Raw genomic sequence first — 26,059 nt, forward strand, 5'->3', positions numbered from 1 at the left:
TCTGTCCCTCCAGGAAAGGACAGTGCCACTCAGGGTTAGCAGTGGCGGCAGCCCAGGGCTGAGGCCCCCCCTCCATCCTCACCCGAGACTTCTCGGCCCCCATTCCAGCTCAGAGTCTCCTAAGAAGCAGACTCTTCCAACTACACCTGTCTCTCAGGAGGGCAGAGGGTGGCTGGCAGGACACAGACTGGTACAGCTCAGCCACACCCAGGCTCATCCCCTACCCTGGGGCTGGGAGTCCTCAGCACAGCGTTGGCACAAGTGCAGCAGGACCTCGGGAGCCAGATGCGGGGACCAGAACCATCTATTGTTGGGCACAGCCAGGGAAGGGCTTGGCATGGCTTGGGGGTGTCCCTGGCTAGGAAGACCCTGACCATTTACATGCGATCACAGTGGCCCAAGACCCCCAAATGCTTGGCCTGGCTGACTCTGGACCTTGGTATATTTAAGGGCTCCCCATTCCTGCACGAACGCAGCCTCCTGGGCTGTCAGTGGCTGTGAGCTCCCAGAGCGGCATAAAGGAAACGGCGTAGTTTGTCAAAGGCCATCCTCCCCACACCCTCCCCTCAGGGTGGGCACAAGCTTCTGTCAGGGGTCGTTGCCTCAGCCTGGTTTTGCCACTTGTGTAATGGGTGGGGGGATGGATTTGATCATCTCCATGTTCCCTCCCAGCTCTGAGCATCTGAGTCTACGGGCTACCCTCACCTGTGACGCTCACCCAAGCACCCTACAGTTCTTCTCCAGGAGCAGTTTTCCATCTGAATTGAGTTCCTTTTACTGTAGCCCCCTGTGCCCTCAACTCAAAAGGGCACTTGGCCTCCACATTCCTGCTCCAGCCTCTCCTGCGCCCCCAAAGCTCCTAAGGGAGATACAACAGAATCTTTTCAGATAGGGAGTCTATTCTAGATGAGAATCAGAGCAGAACTTGGCAAAGGTGAGGAAAACCTCAGCATCCTGAGGGTCCCTGGAAAGGCCCGAGCTCTCCCTCCACCACGGCAAGTCTCCCACGGTCAGTGATTCTCAGAGAGGCTACTGGGACCCTCTCTGAGAAAGGCAAGAAAGGCCAGTAGCCTCTCTGAGAAAGGCAAGGAAGAAGGGGGCAAGCTCTTTCCCATCTCTCAGCACCCTCCTTCCTCTCATGCAAACTCCCGCCCCATCCCCCTCTGCCCCTCACAGCCTCCTCTGCAGCCTCCAACTGGCCTCACGTTGTCTTTCCCATCCCACGTGCATCCGCCCACCAGACCACACACACACACACACACACACACACGCGCGCGCGCGCGCACACACACACACGCATGCACGCACGTATCAGAACACTGGCTCTATAAACAAAGGACAGGCACATTGGGGGGTCAGGGCAGTAGAAGGGGAAGAAAAGGCCCTGGACATGAAGGCATGGATGCTGGGGCACTGGTGTGAGATGTCAGCACCCAGGAGACACCCAAAGTTGATACCCTTCCGCGGGGGGAGCTTGGAACGAAGTTTATTCCCTCCCGCTTGGGTTCCTCTCGCTGGGTACCTGCAGGGCAAAGGTGGGGCCTGGAGTTACACAATCGCCCTCCTCTGCCCACCCCAGGCACTAGAGGCCACATCCCAGCACCCACTAACATGCATGGGAGGGCACCCTGGGCCCCCCCAGACCAAAGTCGACATGTCCTCCACCACCAGGCCCCCTTCCGCTCCAGAGCTCCAGACCCAACAGCTATGGAGGGAACACTTCCTGGCCCACAGTGACCTCTGGGCTGGACAAGGGCCCGCCTGGCTACTAGAGACTCAGGCAGTCCTTACGCGCTTAGATGTCTCAAGGTGGCGATGAATGAGAAGGCTGGTGCCCAGTCTGTGACAAGGGAGGGGACCCCTGTACACGTGGGACACGCCCAGCCCGAGGGGACGGCCACTCTCATCCCACCCCAGGCCTTCACCCTGGCCTGAGGTTTTCAGAACCATCTAGAAAAACTACAGAAGCCACAACCAAATCCTCCAACAGGTGCCTTTCAGAAAAATGCCTCCACTCTGTTCAAATCGGAACACAAATATTACAGCGGCCCAGCGTCTCTTGTCCTCGCCTGCCTGGCCTCACTGAGCTGGTGATGAGCAAAAGAACGCGGCTGCTGCTTGCCGACGCTGCTTCTCCCTCCCCTCCCCGACCAAGGTCCTCCAGGCCCTTAGGGGGGCGGCGGCAGCTTTAAGTCCAGCAGGGTGTAGGCAAAGATGTTCCAGAAGACAGCGAACAGCACAAAGACGGTGTACATGGCCACAAAAATCCACCACAGCGACTGGTCCTGTAGCCTCTGCTCGTAGTTCCTCAGGATCACCACGCCCAGGGTGATGCCTACAGCCACACCACCCAAGTGCGCCACGAAGCTCGGGTGAGGGCACGGGGGATAGGCTGATGGGTGGAATCGCAGCCACACGGCCCGCCCAAACTCCATACTCACTGCAAGGGGAGGAAGCACAGAGAAGTCACAGGAGGGCCACGGGGCGGGGGCTGAGCAGGAGGCCTTGCAGTCCATCCATTCATCCAGCCGTCCACCCACTAAGGCATTCACTACCCATCAGGCCAAGCACTGTTTGCTCTGTGCACTGGAAATATAATCGTGGAGACAACACACAAACCTCTGTCCTCCTAGCGCTTACAGGGTCTGGAGATGGACCAGCATATAGTTACCTACGTAAGATAATTTGAGTGAAAGAAATTCTATGGGGAAAAAAATAGGTGATTTAAAATCAAGGCCACATTTAAGGAGGGGGATTCTTTAGTTTGGGGAATCAGGCCAGATCTTCCTAAAGGACTGACATCTGAATATCAAGAGAAGACCCTAAGAAGAGCGTTCCAGGCAGAGGGGACAGCTCTGTGCAGAAGCCCAAAGGCCCTTGCACCCCTGCAGGCGTGAGTCCTGGAGGTTCAGTTTCCCCATCTGTATGAAGTCTCAGCCTCTAGGTACCAGGCTGCACGGCCGGGACATTAATAACAACCTCAATACGTGCTAGCCCTTTACATGTTATAAAGTGTCTTCATGTACTAGTTCAAAACCCTTAAAGAACCCTCAGAACCAGTGCTTTTGTGGCTGGAAGGAAGGGATGAAGGGAAAGACGGGCAAAGAAGGGATGGAAATAAACAATCCCAGCGAAGGGCTGGAATTTAATCTTAACGGATTCTAGAACGCCCCCATCCCGCTCTCCAACCCATCGCTCTCGCACGACCTTCTTGGGTTGGCCAGTCCAATGGGGATGTACTCTCTTGAAAGGGTAAGTGCTGGGAAATTGTGCCATTGCATTACCTACCACCCAAAAAACACCAAGTTGTGGGGATCCTTATCCCCATTTGACAGACTAAAGCCCTTGAGGGGGATTTTCTACTTCTGCGTTACCAGTTAATTAACCAGGGCACCTCTCTCCACACTAACCGTCCCATAGATGCCAGCACCTCCAGGGATGATCCTTCCCCAGGGGAATTGCCCAGCCTCCTGGTCTGGACCCTGCAACTCCAGGGGTGGCCAATAGATGGCGGAAAAGGAGCGGCGAGGGACGCCCACCGTGCCCTCCCACACGCTTCCCCAGGCCCTGGGGCATCTTCCTGCCTTTGCTTCACAGGCCCTGCGGTCCGCACACGAGGTTTGAATAGCATTGGTTCCAGCTCCAAAACCACATTTTAGTTTTTACGGTGCTTGGAGTTGGATTCTTCTAAACAGCAAGACTTATCATTCTGTTCCTTTCCTTGCAAACAAACTCAGTCTGAGCAAACTGGAGGCTACGCTCCCCAACGGCTCCCAGCCCACTGCCCCTCCACGGCCCACCCTGGCCCTGGCTCAAAGATTCTGTGAGTTTTAGGGCTGGAAGTTCCCCTCTGGGATTAGAGATCCTCCAACCCCATCCAGGAAACGGAGACCAGAGGGCCCTGAACGCCAGGGGTACAAGGGGTGTAAAAGGGGATTTAAGTGGAGCCCACCCAGGCCCCTGCTCCTTTGTTCTGGCTCAGTCTTCCTCTTCCCCGCACAGCAGGTAGCTGACCCAGGCACAGACAGTCCAGGAGCTCCTGCCCAGCCTGGCTAAAGTGTGGGGCATTAGAGATGACACAGGCTGGCTCTGAATACTGGCTCTGCCACCTCTAGGGCGGGTGACCCCAGGCAAGGAACTTCACTCTCTGAGCCTGTAAATTAAGCCTGACAAAAATCCACTTTTCATAGCCATGTTCTGGGGACTGAATGAGAGTCTGTGTGTCCCTCCTCTCTCCTCTGTTCAGACTCATCTTTTCCCATCTCACAATGAGCCTCTTGGCCTCTGGTCTCATCCCCCTCACTCAACATCCTCTTCATCCTGCAGCCTGATGAGTGACTGCAAACTCAAAACTGTCAGTATCTCTCCTGTTTAAAGGCCTCCAGTGGCCTCCCAGTACATTCAGAAGGAAGCCCAATTTTTCTCTTTGCATTTAAATCCCTCCATGATCTGACTCCAATGACCTCTTACACAATCACACACAGTCCTGAACCTCCTGGGGCAGTTTTGTTAACTGACTTGCCAGCCATGACCCTTCACCCAGCCGTGTCTTTGATCCTGCTGCACCTGAAGTGTCCTCTTGCATCCTGTCTCTCTGGCAAACACCTGCCTGTCTTTCACACTCAAAATGCAGGTAGACTCTGCAGGTAGACTGACTTCTCCCAACTAAGGCCCCCATGGCACCCGTTCACGGGGGTTCATGGATTAGCTACAGTTTGTGAACCTGCTGAACTGCCAGTTTTAGAGTGTGTGTATGTATGTGTGTGTGTGTGTGCGCGCGCGCGCGCGTGCATACAGGCACTTTTCTGGAAAGGAATCCTGAGCTTCCAGCAGGAGATCTCAAAGGATCAACTCCTTGACCCAAAAGGCTAAGAAGTTATTTTTCTCACAAGGAAAAAATATTTTTTTCCATTTCTTTAACTCTTTATCTGTATGAGATGACGGATGTTCGCTAAACTGAATGTACTAATCATTTCATGATGTATGTAAGTCAAATCATCGTGCTGTACACCTGAAACTTACACAGGGCTGTATGTCAATTATATCTCAATAAAGCTGGAAGGAAAAACATTTTTTTAAATAAAAATACTAAAGCCAGACATTTTTTTGAAATAAAAAGAAATAAAAGCCAAAAAAGGTTATTCTTCTTGATCTGACCATTGAGCTGGACACTTATCCTGCATGCCCTTTTCCGTCTGCAGATTATACATCAGTGAAAAGCTGAAGAAAGGTTAGGTAGCAGCATCGTAGGCCAGACCCTCTCGTAACATCCCCACTGTGTTGCACACTGTGGACACGTCTCCCTTTTCTTTTTGACCACAAGTCCCAGAAGGGCAGGAACTGTGCCATCTCTACATCCCCCAGGCCCAGTACAGGGCTCCCCTCCCCCAGCCTGCCCCGTCAGAACTTACTACAGATCAAGGCCACAGCCATCCGAAGCAGCTTGAATTGACACTTCATGCCTGACCAGTTCTAGGGAAAAAGGAGAGAGAGTTCCATTAGTTCCAGATCAGACCACTCCTCTGCAGAGGTAACCCGCTTAGGAAAACCTGACATTTAAAAAAATCGTCTCCATTAAATCCTGAATGAGCGGGTCGTGGCTTTGTCCCAGATCACACCAGCATGGCTTTGAGATTTCAGGCAATGGTAAGTTTATTAGTGTCATAAAAGCTCTCAAGCTGCACGAACAGAGGAAGAGGATCTAGATCCTGGGAGATAACAGTCCTTGTTTCCCTCACACAGATGTCTTGACGGTTGCCTCAACTGCTGGGTCCCATGGTTGCAAAGGGATGCAGGACAGCAAAGCAAGCCAAGTTAAAGCAGAGCCATCAGGATGATAAAAGAACTCAAAATCCTCCATCTGAGGAACGAATGAGGAGATGACTCAGGGGTCAAGTTCACTGACGTCAAGTATCAAGTGAGTCAACGCAAGGAAAGGGCATATTCAGTGTAACCTGTAAGCGGAAGACTCAAAGGATGAAAACCTCAGAGATTTTTTTTAAGCTCAGGATAAGCTTTCATTTCTGATAAGCTGAGCTGTCCAAAGATGGAGTGATCCATGGGATGGTGAGTTTCCCATCATTGAGGGGTTCACATGGGGGCTTCGCATCACTCAGAGGGGATGCTCAAGAGAATCAGGCATTGGAAAGGGGGTGGGCCAGATGGGCTTCAGACAAATCCCTCTTTCCCCTGAGAATCTCTGAACCTCCAAAGCAGATAATCAGAGTATAATTACTCTCCTAACAAAAGGACTGTTCAATTTACAAAAGACTGCGCCACAGGGCTCCTTGGAGGGGCACTCCTGCAGCGCTTTCAAAGCTCGATTCCATTTACCCAGAAGCAGAAACGAGCCTGGAATCTCCCTGGAACACATCAGTCCTAGGGAAGGAGGCAAGTGGGGACAGCCGGGGCTTCTGTTCCCTCCCACCCACCTCCCCTGCTTCTGCTGCCTGGCCCAGGCCCAGCTCAGGGGCACGTCTTGAACTCCTTTGACATTGGGGGACCCATGCGTGAAACTTGACAGAGGCCCTGAACACTGGCATGCACAATAATGTCTATGGAAGCTTCAGTGGACCAAGCAGGATGCCGGGAAGCTGCCAAAAAGACAGAGAAATCCTGCCACGTTCGGCTTCTTGCCCTTTGCCTCCCTATTATTCCCTATTATTCCTCAGTGACCTGAACCTCAAAAAAGGCGAGGTGAGTGACACACGGCCCCTCTTTAGGTGGGGGAGCCTAATCTCTGCTTGCTGACATGTTCTGTGCTAAGGAGCAGACGGCAGGACAACATTGTCACCTGCTGGCGTCTGCCCACAGGGGACCCTCGCTGGGAGACAGGCAACAAAACGGGAGTTGGTGCCCTCCACCGGATCTGGCCACCTAATCTGAGCTAGCTCATCTGGCTGAAGGTCGGTGGCCCCTCAGCTCCTCTCCAAGATGAAGCCCAAGGACGGGAGGGTCCTTGGGAGTCACCTGATGGGCCATCTCCACCCAAAGGGACACCCCTGCCAAGAAGCTGACAAAATGGCCCTCCAGTCCCTGTGACCGGGAACTCAGCACCTCCTGAAGCAGCCCCGTGAAGGGGCCCCAATCACTGAAACGTTCTTCCTGCTATTGTCCGGCCAGGCTTTGTCTCCCTGTGAGGTCCACCCATGGGTCGTCATTCTCCCTTAAATGTGACACCCATGTTCACAGCAGTGTTATTCACAACAGCCAAAAAAGTGGAAGCCAGCCAAGCGTCCGTGGATGGGTGAACAGAGAAACAGACGGTGGTATATCCACCCAATGGAATAGTACTCAGCCTTCAAAAGGAAGGAAATTAAGACACACGCTACAACTTGAATGAACCTTGAAGACATTACGCTAAGTGAAATAAGCCACTCACAAAAAGACAAACAGTGTTTGATTCCACTTCTACAAGATACAGACTACAGAGGTAGTCAAATTCATGGAGACAGAAAGTAGAATAGGGGTTTCCAGGAGCTGGGGGAGGGAGGAATGGAAGTTATGAAATGGGTATCGAGTTTTTGTTTTGCAAAATAGAAAGAGTTCTGTGGACAGATGGCGATTCATGTGGGTATAGAACACTTCTAAGATCCCTTTTCCTCATAAAAACCCTCTGAATATTTTACCTGAAGTCTCTTTCACTGTGTTCTGAGTGACAGTATCTGGCAGAGTAAGTCTAGAATGTACTGGCCGCTCTCTCCTTCAGCTGAGGTCCAGGCCCCTCTGGGCCCTACCTGGGATCTGTCTAAAAAACCACTGTCTGTATTTTTGGTCTGGCAAGATCACTGGTGTGGTGGCTCAGAATTCCTTTTTTCTAGTGTCCTCGTGTGTGAATCTGAGATGACAAAGTACCTAACTCATTACTCACCTCATGGTTTGTTGCGAAGGTGAAATGAATTAATATGTGTAAAGAAGAACGCTGTCTGGCACGTGGTAAGTCATCTAAGTGCCTGATAGTATCTGGACCTGGGGCAAAGATGGTGAGTTTGCCCTGCAGAGCGGCTTTAAAACTTCAGAATCTCTGCTAAGTCAGACAGAGAAAGACAAACACTGTATGATATCACTTACATGTGGAATCTAAAAAATTCAACCAACTAGTGAATATAACACAGAGAACAAATGAGTGGTTACCAGTGAGGGGGGGAGGGGAAATATAGGGATGGGGGAGTGGGAGGTACAAACTACTAGGGGGTAAGACAGGCTGAAGGATGTATTGTATAATATAGCCGATATTTTGTTATAACTGTAAATGGAAAGTAACCTTTAAAAATTGTATAAAAATAAAAAAAAATTTTTTTAAAGAAGCTTCAGACTCTCCATGACCTTGGAGGAGGCCGGGGAGCTCCAGTTTTGCAACATGGCTCCCAGGACCAGCTTCATCTACCATACCTGCCCAGCCCTGGAAGGCACTGGAGTTTGCCAAGCTGATCCAGTCACCCGCCCTCTGATCTGCACTTGAGGGTCCAGGAGGGCAAGTGTAAGGTCACAGTGAGTTAATGTCGAGCTTGACAGGGTTCCCAGTCCAGGGCTCTGTCCGCCCACACTTCCAAGGCAGGGTCACATTCTGTCTGTCCATGCTGGCTGCCCCCAGAGCTGAGCAAACATCAGTAAATGAGCAGCCTCCCAGCAGCTGAGGGGTTAAACTAGAAAGTCACTCCTTTCCACCAGCTGCCTCATCTCCCCCCCTCCTGCCCATTATTCCCTCCAATAAAATAAGCACAGTGAAACAACAGGAGAGAAGGAAAAAAATCTCACACAGAGACAGCCCTGCTGCTGCTATAAATGTTGAAAAGCCTGCAGGCCCCTGGGGAATATAAACTTTTTTCAGGTCCTTTAATTTCATTCTCTACCAGAGCCTCATAGGGTGAGATGGTAACTCACCAATGGCAAACAAGGCAGTAACCAGTCCCCTCGGCATCTTGCTCACCCAGCCAGTCAAGAGCTGAGAGGCTGAAACCCAAGCGAGAGAGGTTCTGTTCCCAGACAGCTTTACATAACCCCAGTGGAAACAATTTCTTGTCAAATCACTTCAAGAAAACCCAACACAGAAAACAAGGAAAGCGTGACACAGATAAAAAAGAAAACATGACACAGATAAAATTACATTTTATTAAGTAAAAATCCTACAGAAGGATTTTTACTTAATAAAATGAACCTTATAACAGAAATCTTCTGTGACTTTTCGACAGCAATCTTTCCTTGTGCTTTGACAGTATGGTTCCATTTGCGATTTTTTAGATCTCAAATGTTTTAGAAAAACAACTATCATATGGGGCAAAGTTAAAGAAAATATCTCGTATATTTAAAAATGAGGGCTACCCTGGTGGCGCAGTGGTTAAGAATCCGCCTGCCAGTGAAGGGGACACGGGTTCGAGCCCTGGTCTGGGAAGATCCCACGGTGCCACGGAGCAACTAAGCCCGCGAGCCACAACTACTGAGCCTGCACTTTAGAGTCTGCGAGCCACAACTACTGAGCCCGTGTGCCGCAACTACTGAAGCCCGTGAGCCTAGAGCCCGTGCTCCACAACGAGAAGCCACCGCAATGAGAAGCCTGCGCACTGCAACGAAGAATAGCCCTCGTTCGCCGCAACTAGAGAAAGCCCACGTGCAGCAACAAAGACCCAATTCAGCCAAAAATAAATAATAAAATAAAATAAATTTAAAAAAATAAATAAATAAAAATGAAACTCTGCCCTATGGGCCCCAGCAAAAGGCAATTAATAAATTATTCAATTATGTGTGTCTTTATACTGCTAGAATTTAAAATAAGAAGTCTTGATTACAGGTCTTTAATGCCAGCCAGATCATTTGCTGAAATATTTACTAGATTTATTCCTTTGATGTAAACAAGCATTTTGAAACTCAGAGTGTTTTTTATGAAAAATAAGACACACTTTCATTTAAGGCAGAATCTCTCACTTAAATAGAGTCCTGAGAACAGAAGTGTTCAACATTGTTATGCATCTGAAGCATAAAGGACACATTTTCAGATTATTCTCTGTACAGATATCAGGTGGAATTTATAAAGATAAAGAATTATATGTATAAAAATATATAGGGCTTCCCTGGTGGCGCAGTGGTTGAGAGTCCGCCTGCCGATGCAGGGGACACAGGTTCGTGCCCCGGTCTGGGAAGATCCCACATGCCACGGAGCGGCTGGGCCCGTGAGCCATGGCCACTGAGCCTGAGCGTCCGGAGCCTGTGCTCCACAACGGGAGAGGCCACAACAGTGAGAGGCCCGTGTACCACACCCTCCCCGCCACACACACACAAATATATATATATATATATATATATATATATATATATATATATATATATATATAAATACACACATATACATACAGGGTCTCCCAGCTGTCTGGTGATTTGTCACATGAAAAACATTTTCACATCCAATTTTTTCATGTCTTTCTCACAACTACCTTGTGACGAAGGCATTCCAGATGACAGAACAGAGTCCCTGAGAAGTTAAGGAACTCACAGCTATTAAAATGGTGATACCAGTCCTCAAATCCAGATTTCCTGGATGTCAAGTGCATGTTCTTTTTCCTTTTTGTTCTGATGAGGTGCTTTATTGGGACACACAGACAAGTCTTCATTTTGGAATTAAAAATTAATAGTCTAAACATATACACACTACTATATATAAAATAGATAATGAACAAGGACCTACTATATAGCACAGGGAACTCTATTCAATATTTTGTAATAACCTATGTGGGAAAAGAAACTGAAAAAGAACAGATATATGTATATGTATAAATAAGTCACCTTGCTGTACTCTTTCTTTTTGGCCGAGTGGAATGTGGGATCTTAGTTTCCCGACCAGGGATCGAACCCCTGGCCCCTGCAGTGGAAGTGTAGAGTCTTAACCACTGGACAGCCAGGGAAGTCCCTGCTGTACTCCTGAAATTACCATAACACTGTAAATCAACTATACTCCAATATAAAATAAACATTTTTTTAAAAAAAGAACTCTCCCCGTATATTTGCTAACATTCTGGGGAAAAAAAAAATCGATGGTCTATCTATTAGGTTGAACCACATGAAACTGCCAATGCTTAAATGCTTCTGACCCACAGAAATGGCAATTTCATATGGTGTGTCCTAATGTATCTCTGAATTGCTGGGCACTGAGCTAGCTTGGGTAAAGGCAGCCTCTTGATGAAAGGAAACTGACCTTCTAAGGAGGAAGTGAGTGTTTTTCACTGTCCAATAAGCACCACACAACTTTCTAAGGGAAAGGCTACCTTATGTCACACTCCAGGGGACCCCAAAGCTCCCCGTTGGTCAGGGCAAGCCACGTCCTTCTGGAAGATGGCTGGGCTCTTGGGTGGGACAGCTCATCTGCACAGCCACAGGCTACTTGCAGAAAGAAACATAAACTGGAAGAAAACTGCTCTCCCACCCCCCTCCTCAACCCCACGCCCCAGCCCTTGGTCCAGGGTCCTAGAGGTGGTCTGCCCTCACCACAGGAACTTCTGGGGCATCGGGGCTGCTTCCCAGGCGGTGGGAAGCGGTGCAAAAGGTCATCGTTATGAAGTCCTGTTTACCTCTTCTTTCTTAGTTGGGCTGGCTTATCCCCTTCATACACAGATGCACCTTGGGGGGAAGGGGGAGGGGAGGGGGAGGGTGGCCTTTCCTCCCCCTGCAGAAAGGAATTGGGGCAGGGGGAGGGGGGAGTGGCAGAAGCAGAATTCAGAGGAAAAGCTGTGTCTGGGGAAAGCTGTGGCACTGATACGGAATGACCCATTTAAAGGGCCATGTGAGGCGGCCCTGGGCTCCCAGGTGTTTAGCAGACCAAGCCAAGCACCCCGTGTGTAAACACACTGTCACACACCCAGCCGCCCCTGCTGCAGCTCTCTTTCTCTCTCAGTGTACAGAGGGGACTTTGGTGCAAAGAAAAGGGATGGTGCTGAGGAGCAGGCCAGGTGACAGTGGCAATAATAATGAAGAAATGGGGGTGGGGCTTCCCTGGAGGTCCAGTGGTTAAGACTCGTGTTTCCAAGAACTCCATAAACTGTCACTGAGCATTCACACATCTGCCGCGTGGGTGAAGACAGTGATGGAGGAGAGAGGTGAGAGCAAGAAGACCCCAAAGAGAAGCTACTCCTTTCCTGACAGTCCCTCCTGCCCTCCCTCCAGCCCTTCCCTCCCTCCTTCCCCCCAATTTAGTGGGCACCCTCTGCCATGTGTCCAGCCCTAGTCCAGGCACTGGGGAAAAGATGAGCAAGATCTGGGCTCTGCCTGGAGGCTCCTGGGCCAGTGGGGGCATCAGGCAGGGTAAGCCAAGCACTGCCAGTGACTCCTCTTTCAGCCTCCAAACTTCAGACTGCTTCTAAAACAAGGAAGCCGTCTTGACCTCCTCTGAGACTATCAGATGGCTTCCAATTGCTTGCCTTGAAGATCCTGTCTCTATTCTGAGTCCACCCCGGCCTCTTCTGTGGGGAGTCAGGAATTCAGTTCACACTTCTACTAAGTGGTTATTTTCACTTTATGTCATTGATCCCATCTCATCCCATTTCACAGATGTAGACACTGAGGCACAAAGCAGTAAAGTCATTTGCCCAAGGTCACTCTTTAGGAAATGGGTAGCTGGGATTCAGATCAAGGAGGAATAACAGCTCCTGCTCTTAGCTAGTTACACTAGATTGCCTTTCAGGAAAAGGCAAGGAAAAGCAAGAGAAATGGAATGACGGTGTCCAGTCGCTTTGAGGGGCTGGTGGAGGAGAGCGACACTAGAATGATTGCCAGGAGATGTGGGTTCAAGTCCCCATTTTGCCACAAATTTGATTGTGGCTTTGGACAAATCACTTAACCTCCCAGAGCCTTCTTTCCTGTTTGGGACTTTTGATGAGATCATCTGTAAGATCCCTTTACTTTTTCTTTTTTTTTTTTTAATTTTTGGCTGCTTTGGGTCTTTGTTGCTGCACGCGGGCTTTCTCTAGTTGTGGTGAGTGGGGGTTACTCTTCGTTGCGGTACGCAGGCTTCTCATTGCTGTGGCTTCTCTTGTTGTGGAGTATGGGCTCTCGGCGCACGGGCTTCAGTAGTTGTGGCATGCAAGCTCAGTAGTTGTGGCTCACGGGCTGTAGAGCACAGGCTCAGTAGTTGTGGCACATGGGCTTAGTTGCTCTGAGGCATGTGGGATCTTCCCGGACCCGGGCTCAAACCTATGTCCCCTGCATTGGCAGGCGGATTCTTAACCACTGTGCCACCAGGGAAGTCCCTAAGATCCCCTTACTTTTAACAACCAATGACAAACAACAAGTTACAATTACGACGCATGCTAGTGGTCAAGGATTTAAACTTTTTAAAGTCACTGAGTAGCAAACAGTTGGAATAGGAAGATGGGCAAAGCCATGGCTGGAGAAAATATGAATCATATATGCAAGGGCCCCACTGGAAGTATCCCGGCAGAGGGTGAGGAGTGTCCTTGAACTCAGCTACTGGCCAAGGCCACCTGGTGCTTGCCAAGCCCGGGCTGGAGCGTGGAGGAGGATCTAAAACCCGGCTCCAACAGATTAACGCCAGGCCCAGTGACAGCACAGGGGAGGCCAAGAGAGGGTTGCTGGGACAGGGGGTGCTCACCATCACGATGTTGGCCAGATGGGCAGAGACAAGCGCATACACCCCTCCAGAGGAGCCCACCACTGGTGCGGTCATGTCAGCCACAGACACCGCCAAGGACCCTGGTACAGAGAGAGACGGAGAACTCAAGGATGCTGGAGTCGGCTTCCCACCCCAGTCCCAGGTCCTCGGATGCTGTAGCCTCGGGGCTGAGACCCCAGAGCAAGAGGCTCGCTCTCTTCCTCCCTTGATCCCATGTCACCTCGGAGCTTCCTAGAAGATTCACTTATGGCTGAAAGAACCATTTGGTTCAAACTTCTCCTTTTACAGCTGGGAAGCAAAGTCTCAAGGAGAGAAGTGACTTGCCACCCAGATCATCTGCCTGGCCACCCAGCCTCCCCTTGTGCTATCTCAGGGTTCTGAGCAACGACAAAAATAGTAGCAGTAGTGCTTGCAGAAATAGCCACCCCTTATGGGGCAGTGTGTGTCAGACACCGGCCAAGCATTTTACAGACATCCTTCCCTTTGACCCTCAAGCCCACCCTCTGAGTCAGAGGCACTAGTAGCCTCAGTGCAGACAGGAGGAGGCTGAGCCCAGAGTCACCTGGTCGGGAGGGCCGGAGCCAGGATACCAGTCCAGGTCTGCCTGACACAAAGCCCGGTGCTCTCAGCCTCTCTAGCAGCCACGCCCCAGACTGGGTCAGAGGTCAACCTCCACCCTCTACCCTCGCTCTTTCTCCTCAACCGCATCCAAAAACCTGCCTAGCATCACCTCCCACCGAGTGAAATGACAACAGGCCAACAGGATCTCCAGAGCGGGGCTTCTTTGGAGGAAAAACGTCCTTGAGAAGTCCCGGGGAAGAGAGCAAGATGATGTCATACCCTCTGGGGGAAAGGAATGGTAGAGACGCTTGGTCTGGGGGATGATAAACTTTCATCCTGGGAGGGAAGCTGGGCAGAGAAGAAGATGGGAAATGTGTTGCTCTGGTCTCATTTAAGTGTGATCAATGCTTTGGCTTTCAGGGAAGGACACAGGAGACTAAAAATAACTGGGAGTTAGAACCCAGGGCTCAGAGGATGAGAGGTGGCTGGCCTGGGTGAGTGTGCAGAAATCACCGCTGGAAAATGCCCGCAGGCTCAGGAGCCGGTTAGCTGCTGCCTGGGTGGAGAGAAGAGGGCCAGGCAGAAGGCCAGATTCTGCAGGCCCTACAGGGGTGGAGGGTTCACTGCTTAGCAGGAGGCAAGGCATGGCCCGGCCCGGGAACCAGCGTGCCTGACACCCTGGGCGTGGAGAGGCCCCTGCCACGTCATGTGCCTTCTCCCTGGCGTGCCGCCACCCCCAGACCACTCTCAAGGCTTCCTGGCTCACTGAGATCCTTGGAGGAAGAGATCCCCACAACAGATTCTTAGCCTCAAGGGGAATGTCGTCTCTCAGGAAAATACAAACTGTCACGAACTAAGGGCACCAAGTCCTTCTCCCCTCCCAGGGCAACTATAAATCTTTCTTCTCCCCTTTCACGCTTTCCCTCTGGCTTTAATTAGGTATTGATCTATTGTCAGATAACTTTCTTTTTTTTTTTTTTAACTGCCTAGCCTTGGGGTCAGCCCTATATAACAGGAAAAAGAAAAAAAAAAAAAAAATCCCAGGGTGGCCAACGGGCAGGCAGCGGGATCTGCATGACAAAGGATTCCCACGCTCTCACTCTCCCTGGCGGCAGGGCTGGCTGCAAAGGCTGCACTGCAGGGCTGCACAGGGCTGGCTGCCCAGTAATTACCGTCTGGACAGAGGAAGCCCCAGCCTCCTTGGGGCTGGCCTCTTTCCTCCACGTGAGTCCCCACAAACCGGGCCAGATTCTGCTCCCTCGGCCTCCCCGGTGGGATGCACCAGGACAGGGAGACGGCAGGGAAGCCCCCAGGGTCCAGCTTCCGTGCACTGACCTTTCCCTCACCCTGACGATGGATGAGAGTCCTGACCCCAGGACCAGAGGCCAGTCAGGATTGTGACAGGATTATGGGATGGGGGCGTGACTGGCTACTTCTGTGACCCTGGGCACAGCTCCTGAATTCTTTGGGCTTCAGTTTTCACATCTGTGAAATGAGGAGGTTAGTCTAAGGCTTTCTAACTTTTGAGCAGGGAGACACTGTTTTCAAAGACACCTGACTCACACCCCTGCCCCATGGTGCAGAGAGCTGCTCTGGCTGAATGGGGGTGGGACCTGGGGAGTAAAGTTTGCCACCCACTGGAGGGCATCTCAAGGGTTCCTTCCAGATCAGAAATACAATAATCCAAGTCTTGGCCTAAGATCCAGGGTCTGAGGTTCGGATCCTGGTTCTAGAATCTGGAAGGTGACAATCTGGATCCACCTGCCCTCCATTTGTGGTAGAAAGACTTTCCTTAAGTGCCTGCAGATTAGCCTTGGACTATAGGGACTAAGAGAGGTCAAGTATAAATGTATGTATTCATATCAATAAAGTAAGACAGGTCATGTCAGGACAGAAAGCCAGGGCCAGGCAGGATTCCCGATGAACCGAATGGATCACAGTTCAATAAAGGCCAGTGTGAACTCCTAGAGGTCATGGGGGCAGAGGACGGGGAGAGAAAGGCAAGCCGGAGTGACACGCCACACCTGTACACAGCAGCAAACCAAAGGATCAGTGCTAGTCAGGGCTATGAATTTTCCCCCAAAACCCTGGGTCCATGCCAGCACGGGGATGAATTGGTGACTTTGCCATAATGCATAGCTGTGATAATTTTAGCCTGGAAAATTTACAGCAGGTGTTCTCCAGCATCTCCCTTAGCCGTTAAAAAAAACCCCAAACAAATCCAAATAAAAATTGGCAGAAGATCTACCTCTAAGCAGTACAACTTTATTTATGTATGTACTGTTTCACTTCGTTTACAAACATTTGTTGCTGACCGTGTACCAGACCCTGGGCTAGGCTCTGGGGATGCATCCATCGCTTCTGATCTATATAATCTATCATAAAGCTGGGCAGAGCAGCGAAGAGACTGGATCTTAAAGTATTTAAACTCAGCCCTGTAATCATTAGCCGGAAGTGAGATGCACGTTGGCTTCAAGCACTGGCTAGAAGCTCCGGGCGGAGGAAGGGTTTCCACTCCAGTTCTAGGGCTTCTTGGCTGAGCAAATAGAGTTGATTTTACCTCTTTGAACTGCCTATAAAATGGGGGTGTCAGCACCTACCTCACAGGAATGTTGTGATGAGATGAGCAGATAACATACGTGTGAACCATTTATCACATACCTGGACTACTAGACACACTCAGCAGAGGTTAGTTATTATCGTTACAAAATGCGATGGCCTTGGATTTGGAATATTTTCATTGGGCAGGAATTAGAGGGCAGGGGTCAATGTCTATTAAGACCTCTCTTGGTTTCTGACAAATTATGTGCATAAAGGTTAAGGCCTGCCTTTTAATTCTCGTAACACTATGACAGCGTTAGAGCACAGCCTTTGAGGTCAGATAGCCTGGATCAGAGCCCAGCTCCGCCACTGATGACTGTATCTTCCTAAGCAAGTCACTTAGCATCCCTAAGTCTCGGTTTCTGTATCTGTAACAGATGGAGAGTTAACAGTTCTCGCCTCATGGAGTTGTCGTGGGGATTAAATACAGCCTGCACAGGACAGGCACCTGATAACTATTGGCTATCCGGTCAGGGTCTGGCTGTCTGAACGGGCCCCCCTCTCTGAGGAGGGATGCACACAGAGCAGAGAGGAAAGAAGGGGTACAGGCAGGTCAATCAACTCAATCCTGGAGATCAGCGATTTGATACGCGGTGACCAGAATGCCCTCTGCTCTGAATCAATGACTCAGATAGAACAGTGCGTGTCATTTGCTTTGCAATACAGCCCCACACCCTCAGGTTTAGTTGGAAAGCCCCCGTCTGCCTTTACACCATCTCCTTCTGCACTGGCATCACTGGGAAGTGATACCTGCACTGTCTTCCCGCTGGGTGTCGTCTGGTTTGGGCGAGGCCTGAGTCATCTTGAATCTATGTCTGTCTTCTAGGTTACTGGCTCTCCCATCTAATTAACTACCAACTGCAAGTGTTACGAGCATCTTTCCCGTTCCTCGCCATTAACCATCTGGGTCTCTGCGTATGTAGGTATGGAAAATGAGCCTCTAAATCCCCAGATGTTGACACTCAGGGGTGTGTCAGTGGCTAAGGAAGTCCGGCACACAGAGATGTTCATCAGACCTTTTTTCAAGGATGCAGAAGGTGCTGGATTCTGGGAGAAGCTGGAGTGAGTGCTGTCCAAGGTGGCCAAGTTTTTAACCTCAGCACAGGAGTGAAGGAGACAGCGCTGGGCCAATCTCCCAGGCTGAGGGTTCACGAACTAGCAGACCAGCCTCTCATGGGATGGGATGGGGGGGTGGGGGTGGGGGTGGGACCCTTCCCTCTTTGATTCCTGAAGTCATTCCACTTACTTCCAGGGTCCCTGCCTGACCACTGTTTACAAGGCTGACGCTGCCCTGCTCTCCTGATGACAACTTCAATGCCACTCAGAAAGGATTAAGATCTTACTTAAACGTACACACAAAGCTCCCCTGGGCACAGCTGTCAAGGGGGGAAGAGCTGAGGTGGCAAACCTTGTAAAGAAAAAAGCCAGCGATAAAGCTGGAAACATCACGACGGAGATCCCTCTGTTCAGAAAGAAGCCCAGTTGGTGCAGACTTTTCCTGCAGAAACCTGTTCTGCTCTCCCCACCTCATCCCGGTCCACCTCCCCTGCCACTGGGGAGGGGGACAGGGGGCTGGCCACTATCCTCAAGGCCACGATGATCACTATCATCACCTGCCACGTGCGCTGAGTCAGCCAGGGCCCCAGACTCCCCCAGCTGGCACGAGTGCGCACTACCTCCCAGGCCAGACTCTCTCTGGCCAGCCGTGGGTCAATCAAGGGCCAGCCCGGGCAGAGGCAAGATCCCCCTTAGGGTACAGGTGCTGGCCTGGCCAGGGGAGGTACCTGGCTCCACTCACTCCTTGGATGTCCCCACAGGGATCTCACCTCCCTTGCACGGTTTATTTCATCCTTCACCTCACTCCGCCCTCCTCACGCCTGGCAGGCAGATCTCATCAGTTCCCTCTTAAAGCTTAACGGGGCCAAGAGAAGGTAAGGCATTTCCCCAAGTCCGCACAGCTGCAACACGGCAGTGTGAAGGCTGAAACTCCGGTCAGTCTGCCTGCTCCAAATCCTGTGCTCTCCCCTCCTTTGTCATCACATGCCTCCCTCTCTGGGTGGCAGTTCCCTTTCCAGTATCCCCAGGGAAGTGGGGAGATTTGCCTGGAGGCCAAGCCTAGTGGTCAGGAGCCTGGATGGTGAGGGTCCTCCGGAAATTGGGGCTTGCTTGACCTCATGGGGTCTCCTAGCCGCCCTGGGGAGGTTCATCCCTGGGGACACGGGGACCACCTGCCTACCTGCCACGACACCAGCCACATAGACAAGCGCAATGCGGGTTGCTCCGTGCACCATCTCCAGGGGTACCCCCACCAGGAGCTGCAGCACCACGTTGAGTCCCAGGTGTTCTATCCTGTACAGAGAGATCACATTCATTCATCCATTCATTTAGCATGCCAAGACGCTGGGGATCCAGTAGTGAACAAGACCCTATAGCTGGGAGTTCCCTGGTGGTCTAGTGGTTAGGATTCAGTGCTTTCATTGCTGTAACCCAGGTTCAATCCCTGGTTGGGGAATTTTGATCCCACAAGCCATGCTGTGTGGCCAAAATTAAATTAAAAAAAAAAAAGACTCTATAGCTGCCTTTGAGGAGCTCACAGTCTGGGGGGTGGAGGGGAAGGAATTACAATGCAGATAGACCATTTTGGAGTGTTCCTTACACCCTCCCTGCCAGCTGGGACAGGAACACAGGTACAGGGCTGGGTGGTGACTGGCAGTGTCTGCACTTGCCAATAAGGGGTTAACAACGGTCAAGATGCAGCAACTCCATCAGTTGACACAAGAGAAGAAGCTGAGGCTCAGAGAGGGGCACTGACCGACTTAAAGTCACACAGCTGGTTAGTGGTCAGGCTGGGACCACGGCCCGGGGCTCTGATGTGTGGGACCTGGTCCATTATCCAGGCTACTCAGTCGCTCTGGCTCACTATTGTAAGACCTACTGATATTTAAAGAGAAAGATGTTTTCCAAACAAGTGCAAGCATGAAAGATATCTGTTAGAGCTTAGTATATCAAAGTTATCCTCCAGTTCCTGTTGTGTCCAGATCTTGGCTCATGAGGAGACTGAAGTATGAAGTGCCTCCCCGACCCTGCCCCTCAGCCTGTGAAGCTGAAGCTGGGACACAGCAGGCAAGGCATCCATCCCCTCAGGCTCAGAGTGGAGAACATCCATCAACAACCATCCAGAAGTCTCCTCACGCCAAAGCACCTTTCCCAGCACGTGCAGCCAGTTAGGGGGTGGCTCTTGTGCCCCCTTTGGAGGCTCAGCAGGAAGGGAGGCCCACAGTGGAGCTTCCTCTTGGCCACTGTGGGTCTTTCTGCCAAGGAAAGAGCCATGCGGGCTGGGATAATCCTCTTCCCATTGGCAACCCCAGGGACAGGCACCCACAGGGCTTTTCCAGGCTTTTCCTTTACTTCTCTAGAAAAGTCTGTAGAAGACACCACAGAGGTCTGGTGTCTGGGGACTCTGATCTCCCAACTCCATGCTTCTACTATGTAAAAACAGTCTCCAGCCAAGACTGTGCTCTTCAAGGGACTTGGACCTGGGTGGTCGCCTGGTCCTTATCATGGGGTAGGAGGTACCAGTGAGAACTGATGGCACACTCCAGGCCCCCAAAGAGGCCACACGGCTCTACAAACAGAAACTTTAAGTATTGCTAGAGCTCCTCAAGAAGACGCATGCCACCACATTGCGAGACCTCCTCTCAATAAATCTGTCCTTTATTTCACTTATAGGGCACTCACACACATGGCTTATGGACAATGAACCTGGTGGCTGACCACATTTCCCTCTTTGCTTTGGCCGCTAGGAAGTTCAGAATAAATTTATAACCCACTTACAGCAAGTACCTAGCATCACATGCTATGTATATGCTAAAAAGCTCTCTGTTGGTTTTTTAGCATTTTCCTCTCTCTATTTTCCCTTTCCCATACACTTTGTTTTTAAATAAATTTATTTATTTAATTTATTTATTTTTGGCTGCCTTGGGTCTCCGTTGGGGCACACGGGCTTTCTCTAGTTGCAGCGAGTGGGGGCTGCTCTTCATTGTGGTGCACATGCTTCTCATTGCGGTGGCTTCTCTGGTTGAGGAGCATAGGCTCTAGGCATGCGGGATTCAGTAGTGGTAGCACACGGGCTCAGGAGTTGTGGCTCACGGGCTCTAGAGCGCAGGCTCAGTAGTTGTGGCGCACGGGCTTAGTTGCTCCGTGGCATGTGGGGTCTTCCCAGACTAGGGCTCAAACCTGTGTCCCCTGCATCGGCAGGCGGACTCCCAACCACTGTGCCACCAGGGAAGCCCCTCCCATACACTCTTAATAATTTACTCATACAGTTTGGTATTACGTAAGTTTCAAGAAGCCACCTTAAATCCTGTGTCCAGGTAGATAAAAATATATATGTATTTCAGTCCAGGCTCTCTGGACCAGTTATTTTCCCACAGGGACTCTTGATAGAGTGTACTCACCCCGCATGCATGAAGATGTACGTCAGGTAACGCCAAGCCTGTGCTCGGAGCTGTGGATGGTAAACCAGTGAGTTCTTCAGATATCGTGGATGGGTTACCTGCAGCACAAATTGGTCCAGCGACACCCCATTATAGAGGAAAAAGGCAACCTGGATGAGAGCACAGGATGAAGAGAGCCTGTTACTAGGTGTGAAACTGCCCAGGAACCCCTCTTGTGCTGACATTTGGAATCTCTACAGAAGTTGTCGTCTTTCCTTCTCAGAGAAGGAGGGACATCCCTACAACCAGAGCCAAGCTAGCCCTGCACCATCTCTTGCCCCACTTCTGTTCGATTATTTTGTGTTAAATGTTCACAAAATGGTCTCATGGTCTCTGCCCACATTTCCTCGGTGTTAAGCAGGAAGGGTTTGTAGGATTTTAAACTTTAATTCTGATAATAACTCACATACCCACTTGGGGGCTGAGGCAATTCCACATAAGTTGATTAAAAAAAAAAAACTGTGGTAAAATACACATAAGGTAAAATTTACCATCTTAACCATTTTAAGTGTACAGTTCAGTGGTATTAAATACATTCATAATGTGCAACCATCACCAACATCCATTTACAGGATTCTTTTCATCTCGTAAAACTGAAAAAAACTCTATACCCATTAAACATTAATTCCCATTCCCTGCCTCCCAGCCCCTGGCAATCACCATTCTGCTTTCTGTTTCTATGAATTTGACTACTCCAGGGATTGCATATAAGTAGAATCATACAGTATTTGTCTTTTGTGATTGGTTTATTTCACTCAGCATAATGTCATCAAGGTACAGCCGTGTTGTAATACATGTCAGAATTTCCTTCCTAATAATCCTCTGTATGTATCTACCACATTTTGTTATCCATTCATCTGTCAATGGACACTTGGGTTGCTCCCACCTTTTAGCTATTGTAAACAATGCTGCTATGAACACAGGTGTACAAATATCTCTTTGAATCCCCGTTTTCAATTCTTTTGGGTATACACCCAGAAGTGGAATTGCTGGACCATGTAATTCTGTTTAATTTTTTTGAGGAACTGCCATACTGTTTCCCACAGTGGCTGTACCATTTTCCATTCCCACCAACAGTACACAAGTGTTTCAATTTCTTTGAATTCTCACCAACACCTCACATAATTGTTCTTTTTTTTTGGCTGCACTGTGTGTCATGCGGAACTTCCCCGACCAGGGATCGAACCTGTGCCCCCTGCAGTGGAAACATGGAGTCTTAACCACTGGACCGCTGGGTAAGTCCCACATAAGTTAATTTTAAAGATGACTGATGTGTACCTGTTTAAGCCCTAAGAGAGTATTTATCTGAACTATTTTTTCCTGGAACTCTTTTTCTTTCTTTAAATATTATTTATTTATATGGTTGCGCTGGGTCTTAGTTGCAGCAGGTGGGCTCCTTAGTTGCAGCTCGCCAGCTCCTTAGCTGTGGCATGTGAACTCTTAGTTGCGGCATGTATGTGGGATCTACTTCCCTGACCAGGGATAAAACCCAGACCCCCTTCACTGGGAGCACGCCACCAGGGAAGTCCCCTGGAACTCTTTCTAGAATGCAAAATCCATGTCCCTTAATTTTAAGGATGTCTCAGGTATTGATCTGGGCTGTAGGAGTGATGTCTTCTCCAGTAATTGATAGGGATTTTGCTCCTATACTAAATGGTCCCAAATTCTCATGTTTCTTTACGACTCAGGTTTGCTTTTACATTTTCTTTTGTCCTCTCCCGCAATGCCTGGGTGTCAGCACGTTGTTGACCAGGTACTACAACAAGGTTCTTACTTCCTATTGTTGGTTGGTAGGGGGCCCCTTCTAGTAGCTTCCCACCATGTTCACTCTGTTACAGACTCAGAAAACCAGGTTACTAGAACTGTATGTAAAACAAAAACCTTGGGCTTTAGTATAAGGACTCTGAAACAGTTACTTCATCATTTTCCAGTTTCTTCTAGATTGGTGGCTCGAGATTACACAGCTGAGGTTTCTGAGAATCTGAAACCAATCTGGACACAAGATCTGACTCCTCTGGATGACCTTGGGCAAATTATTTTAATTTACTGGTCCTCAGTTTCCCCATCTGGAAATGGGGATACTAATCCTTACACTTCCACGGTGATCGTGAGGTTTAAAATTGATAAAGTACGTGAGAAGCAGGCATGCACTGAGGGAAGGCAGCTGTAATTAGTGTGTGGCTAAGCCCTCCTGGGCTGAGCCTGGGAATGGCTCAGGCCTCCCAGCAGCTGGATTCCCGGGGCTCTCTGGGAGCCATTCTGTCCACCTAACACCGTGGGTACAGGTGGCCTGGGAGCAAATACAGCTTCCAAGACAGCTTGTTATTATTGGTCCTCAAATAGAAGTTAATAAATAGACCAACACAGTAAGCGCTTGGAAAACAAGTCCAAGAATATCTCAGAAAAATCACAACTTCCACATGTACTTGGATGAAGCCAGAACAACAGAGGAGCTCTGGCCTGCAGTCCAGATATTATGATTTAGAAAAAAAGAAGAGGGACGCCATGAAGCATGATGATCCCGCAGTTTGATTCGGCAGGAACTTTACAAGAACATATGCAGGGGCGGTAAGTAGGCCCCTGGTTCTGGAAGAGAAACGATGGAGATTATAAAACGCCCCAGGGAAGCCAAGCATCCGTTCGTTCAAGAGCTGGGGTTGGGAGGCCCGCTGGTTCTTGGGCTGAAGAGCAGAAAGCATTCAGAGTTCCTCATACAGGAGCGCTGATTCAGAAGGCTGTACTTTGGATTCTGCTGCACAAGCATGAGACTTTTAGAATAACAATAGATATGGATGATTTCCTAAGGGGAGAATGTTCTTGCAAAATACGTGAAGCCCACATCTACCTGTTCATATATGCTCCCTCCCATATGTATTTGTGCAATGCTTTTGTGTTCAGAAAGCACCACCTGCCGTTCTCTGGCTCTAAATAGGGGAGTCCTGTGGGAAAAGGAGGGCAGGTCTGGTTATTCCTACTTTACAGGTGTCCCAGGGGAGCACCTGACTCGACCACGTTACTCACTGCAGGAGGAACTAAAAGAAGGTGTCTTAATGAGTTAGCCCGGCTAAATCCCCCAACCAATGAACTACTGCCATTGTTTTTGCTGCTGTTGCTTTTGGTGGAGGTGGTCACATGGGGATTTTGCTGCAGGGCGTATTGCTTAAGGTAATGAGCTTTGTAATCTCTCTATGGTCGGGGGTTATAACAACACTTGCGTGCCCTGTAACGGGGGCCTGACTTGCAGTGACTTGACCTCAGATATCCTCTTGACCCTCCAGCAGCCCCTCCCCAACCCTCGTCCTTGCCTCCAGCAGTGTTACTGTGATCATGAACCAGGGCGGTGGGCAGCAGGTGTAGCTGTCGTAGTACCACTTGCGGTCAATCTCCCGGGGCAGGGTCTCGTATGCCACGTGGCGGATCAGTCGCTGGGAGAAGTTCAGCCCCTTCTCCTCCAGCAGGGCCTTGCTGCAGAGCCTGCGGTTGCCCTGCAGGATGGCCTGGCGGAAGCTGTTGGACCGCTTGTTGCTCATCTACACAGGAAACAGGGCAGGGGAGGGGGGTCAGAACCGGAGCCTCAGGGGAGCCCCATCCCGTTTTCCCAGCCAGCACATTCCTTAGACCAACCAGGCCTGATTCTACCTTCCTCTTTCTTCTGTAATAGTTAACAAGAAGTTAAATGTAATAGTTAACAAGAAGCAATATTCACTGAGCTCTTATGTGTCAGGGGCTGTTCTAAGCACATCACAGCTTGGCTCATGGATGCAACTAGTCTGCCTGCTAGATAAAGACCATGAATAACCCCATTCCACCAGACAGGAGACCAAAGCATAGAGAGTTTTAGGAATCCATCAAGTTCAAACCCAGTAGGGCTCCAGAGCCTGTATTCATATCCACTATACCTCCCTTCCACCCACCTGTCCATTATCCATCACAATTTCTTGAGCAACTACTAAGCATCAGGTGTTGCCAGACATGGGGATACAGTGGTGCTCAAGACAGATAAGTAACCAGCAATAAGTAACGGTTTGGAGTGAAGGCTGCTGCGGGAGCACACAGGAAAGAGTCCAACCCGGTCCCAAGGTAGTCAGGGAGGGCTTCCTGAAGGAGGTGGCATCAGTGAGAACTGAAGGATAAGTAGGGGTCAACATCCTCAGTTCCCGGAACCAGAATCCAAAGCTGTGCTTCTGGAAGATCATCAGCCCTGAGTGCCTCCATGGGAACTGTGATGCTCAGGGAGCCCCAGGACTGGCCCCTCCCCAGGCAGAGTCCTGGCTGCCTCACCCAGTGGTCAGCCTGACCCCCAGAGATCAGAGGCGGTCCTACTGACTTCCAGCCTCCCAAGGCTTCTGTTACCTCCCATCCACCCTCCACGACCACACTCTAGACCCTTCCTACGGGGAGATGTCCTAAAGACACAGCTCTCCCAACCCCAGAGCTCACAGTGCCACCCAGGGGCTGCTCTGTGGTTGCGGGGTGGGGATTATCAACATATTCCTGGGACTGTGGGCCCAGCAGGAACATCAGGTTAAAACTGAAGGCAGGAGTCCAGACAGGGCAGGGAAGGTGAGCCAGCCCAACCAAGGCATATGGGTTTGAAGCCCTGTCAGGGGGCAGGGAGCTGGGGAGGATCTGGGTTCAGACCAGGCCAGGTGGAACAAGCCTCCATCTGCAGTGCCCCGTCCCCTCTCCTGGGTTCTGCACACACCTGAAAAATCTGACTTAAGCCTCCCCCATTCAGCAGGCCTTCCTGGATGAACCCCTTCCAACGATGGCCTATTCCCATCCC

General features: G+C 50.3%; 1 protein-coding gene across 4 annotated transcripts in view; it reads right to left on the minus strand.

Annotated features, from left to right (window-relative positions):
• Positions 1-25: 25 nt before the first annotated feature.
• The window catches only part of RHBDL3 (rhomboid like 3), a 44,318-nt gene continuing 18,284 nt past the window's right edge, over positions 26-26,059 (minus strand). For 3 of the 4 annotated variants that reach the window (XM_081220280.1, XM_081220279.1, XM_081220278.1), the window contains 6 exons: positions 24,579-24,803; positions 21,235-21,383; positions 19,014-19,126; positions 13,595-13,695; positions 5,412-5,472; positions 2,076-2,440 (listed from right to left, as the gene is read on the minus strand). In XM_081220280.1, coding sequence (XP_081076406.1) covers positions 2,169-2,440; positions 5,412-5,472; positions 13,595-13,695; positions 19,014-19,126; positions 21,235-21,383; positions 24,579-24,803 — 921 coding nt within the window. In that variant the 3' untranslated portion in view covers positions 2,076-2,168. Of the gene's footprint in view, positions 860-2,075; positions 2,441-5,411; positions 5,473-13,594; positions 13,696-19,013; positions 19,127-21,234; positions 21,384-24,578; positions 24,804-26,059 lie in introns of those variants that run through there. The other variant, XM_081220281.1, reaches the window with a different exon arrangement.

This window comes from Mesoplodon bidens (assembly GCF_964165515.1).
Source record: "Mesoplodon bidens genome assembly, chromosome: 19".
NCBI classification, from domain to species: Eukaryota; Metazoa; Chordata; class Mammalia; order Artiodactyla; family Ziphiidae; genus Mesoplodon; species Mesoplodon bidens.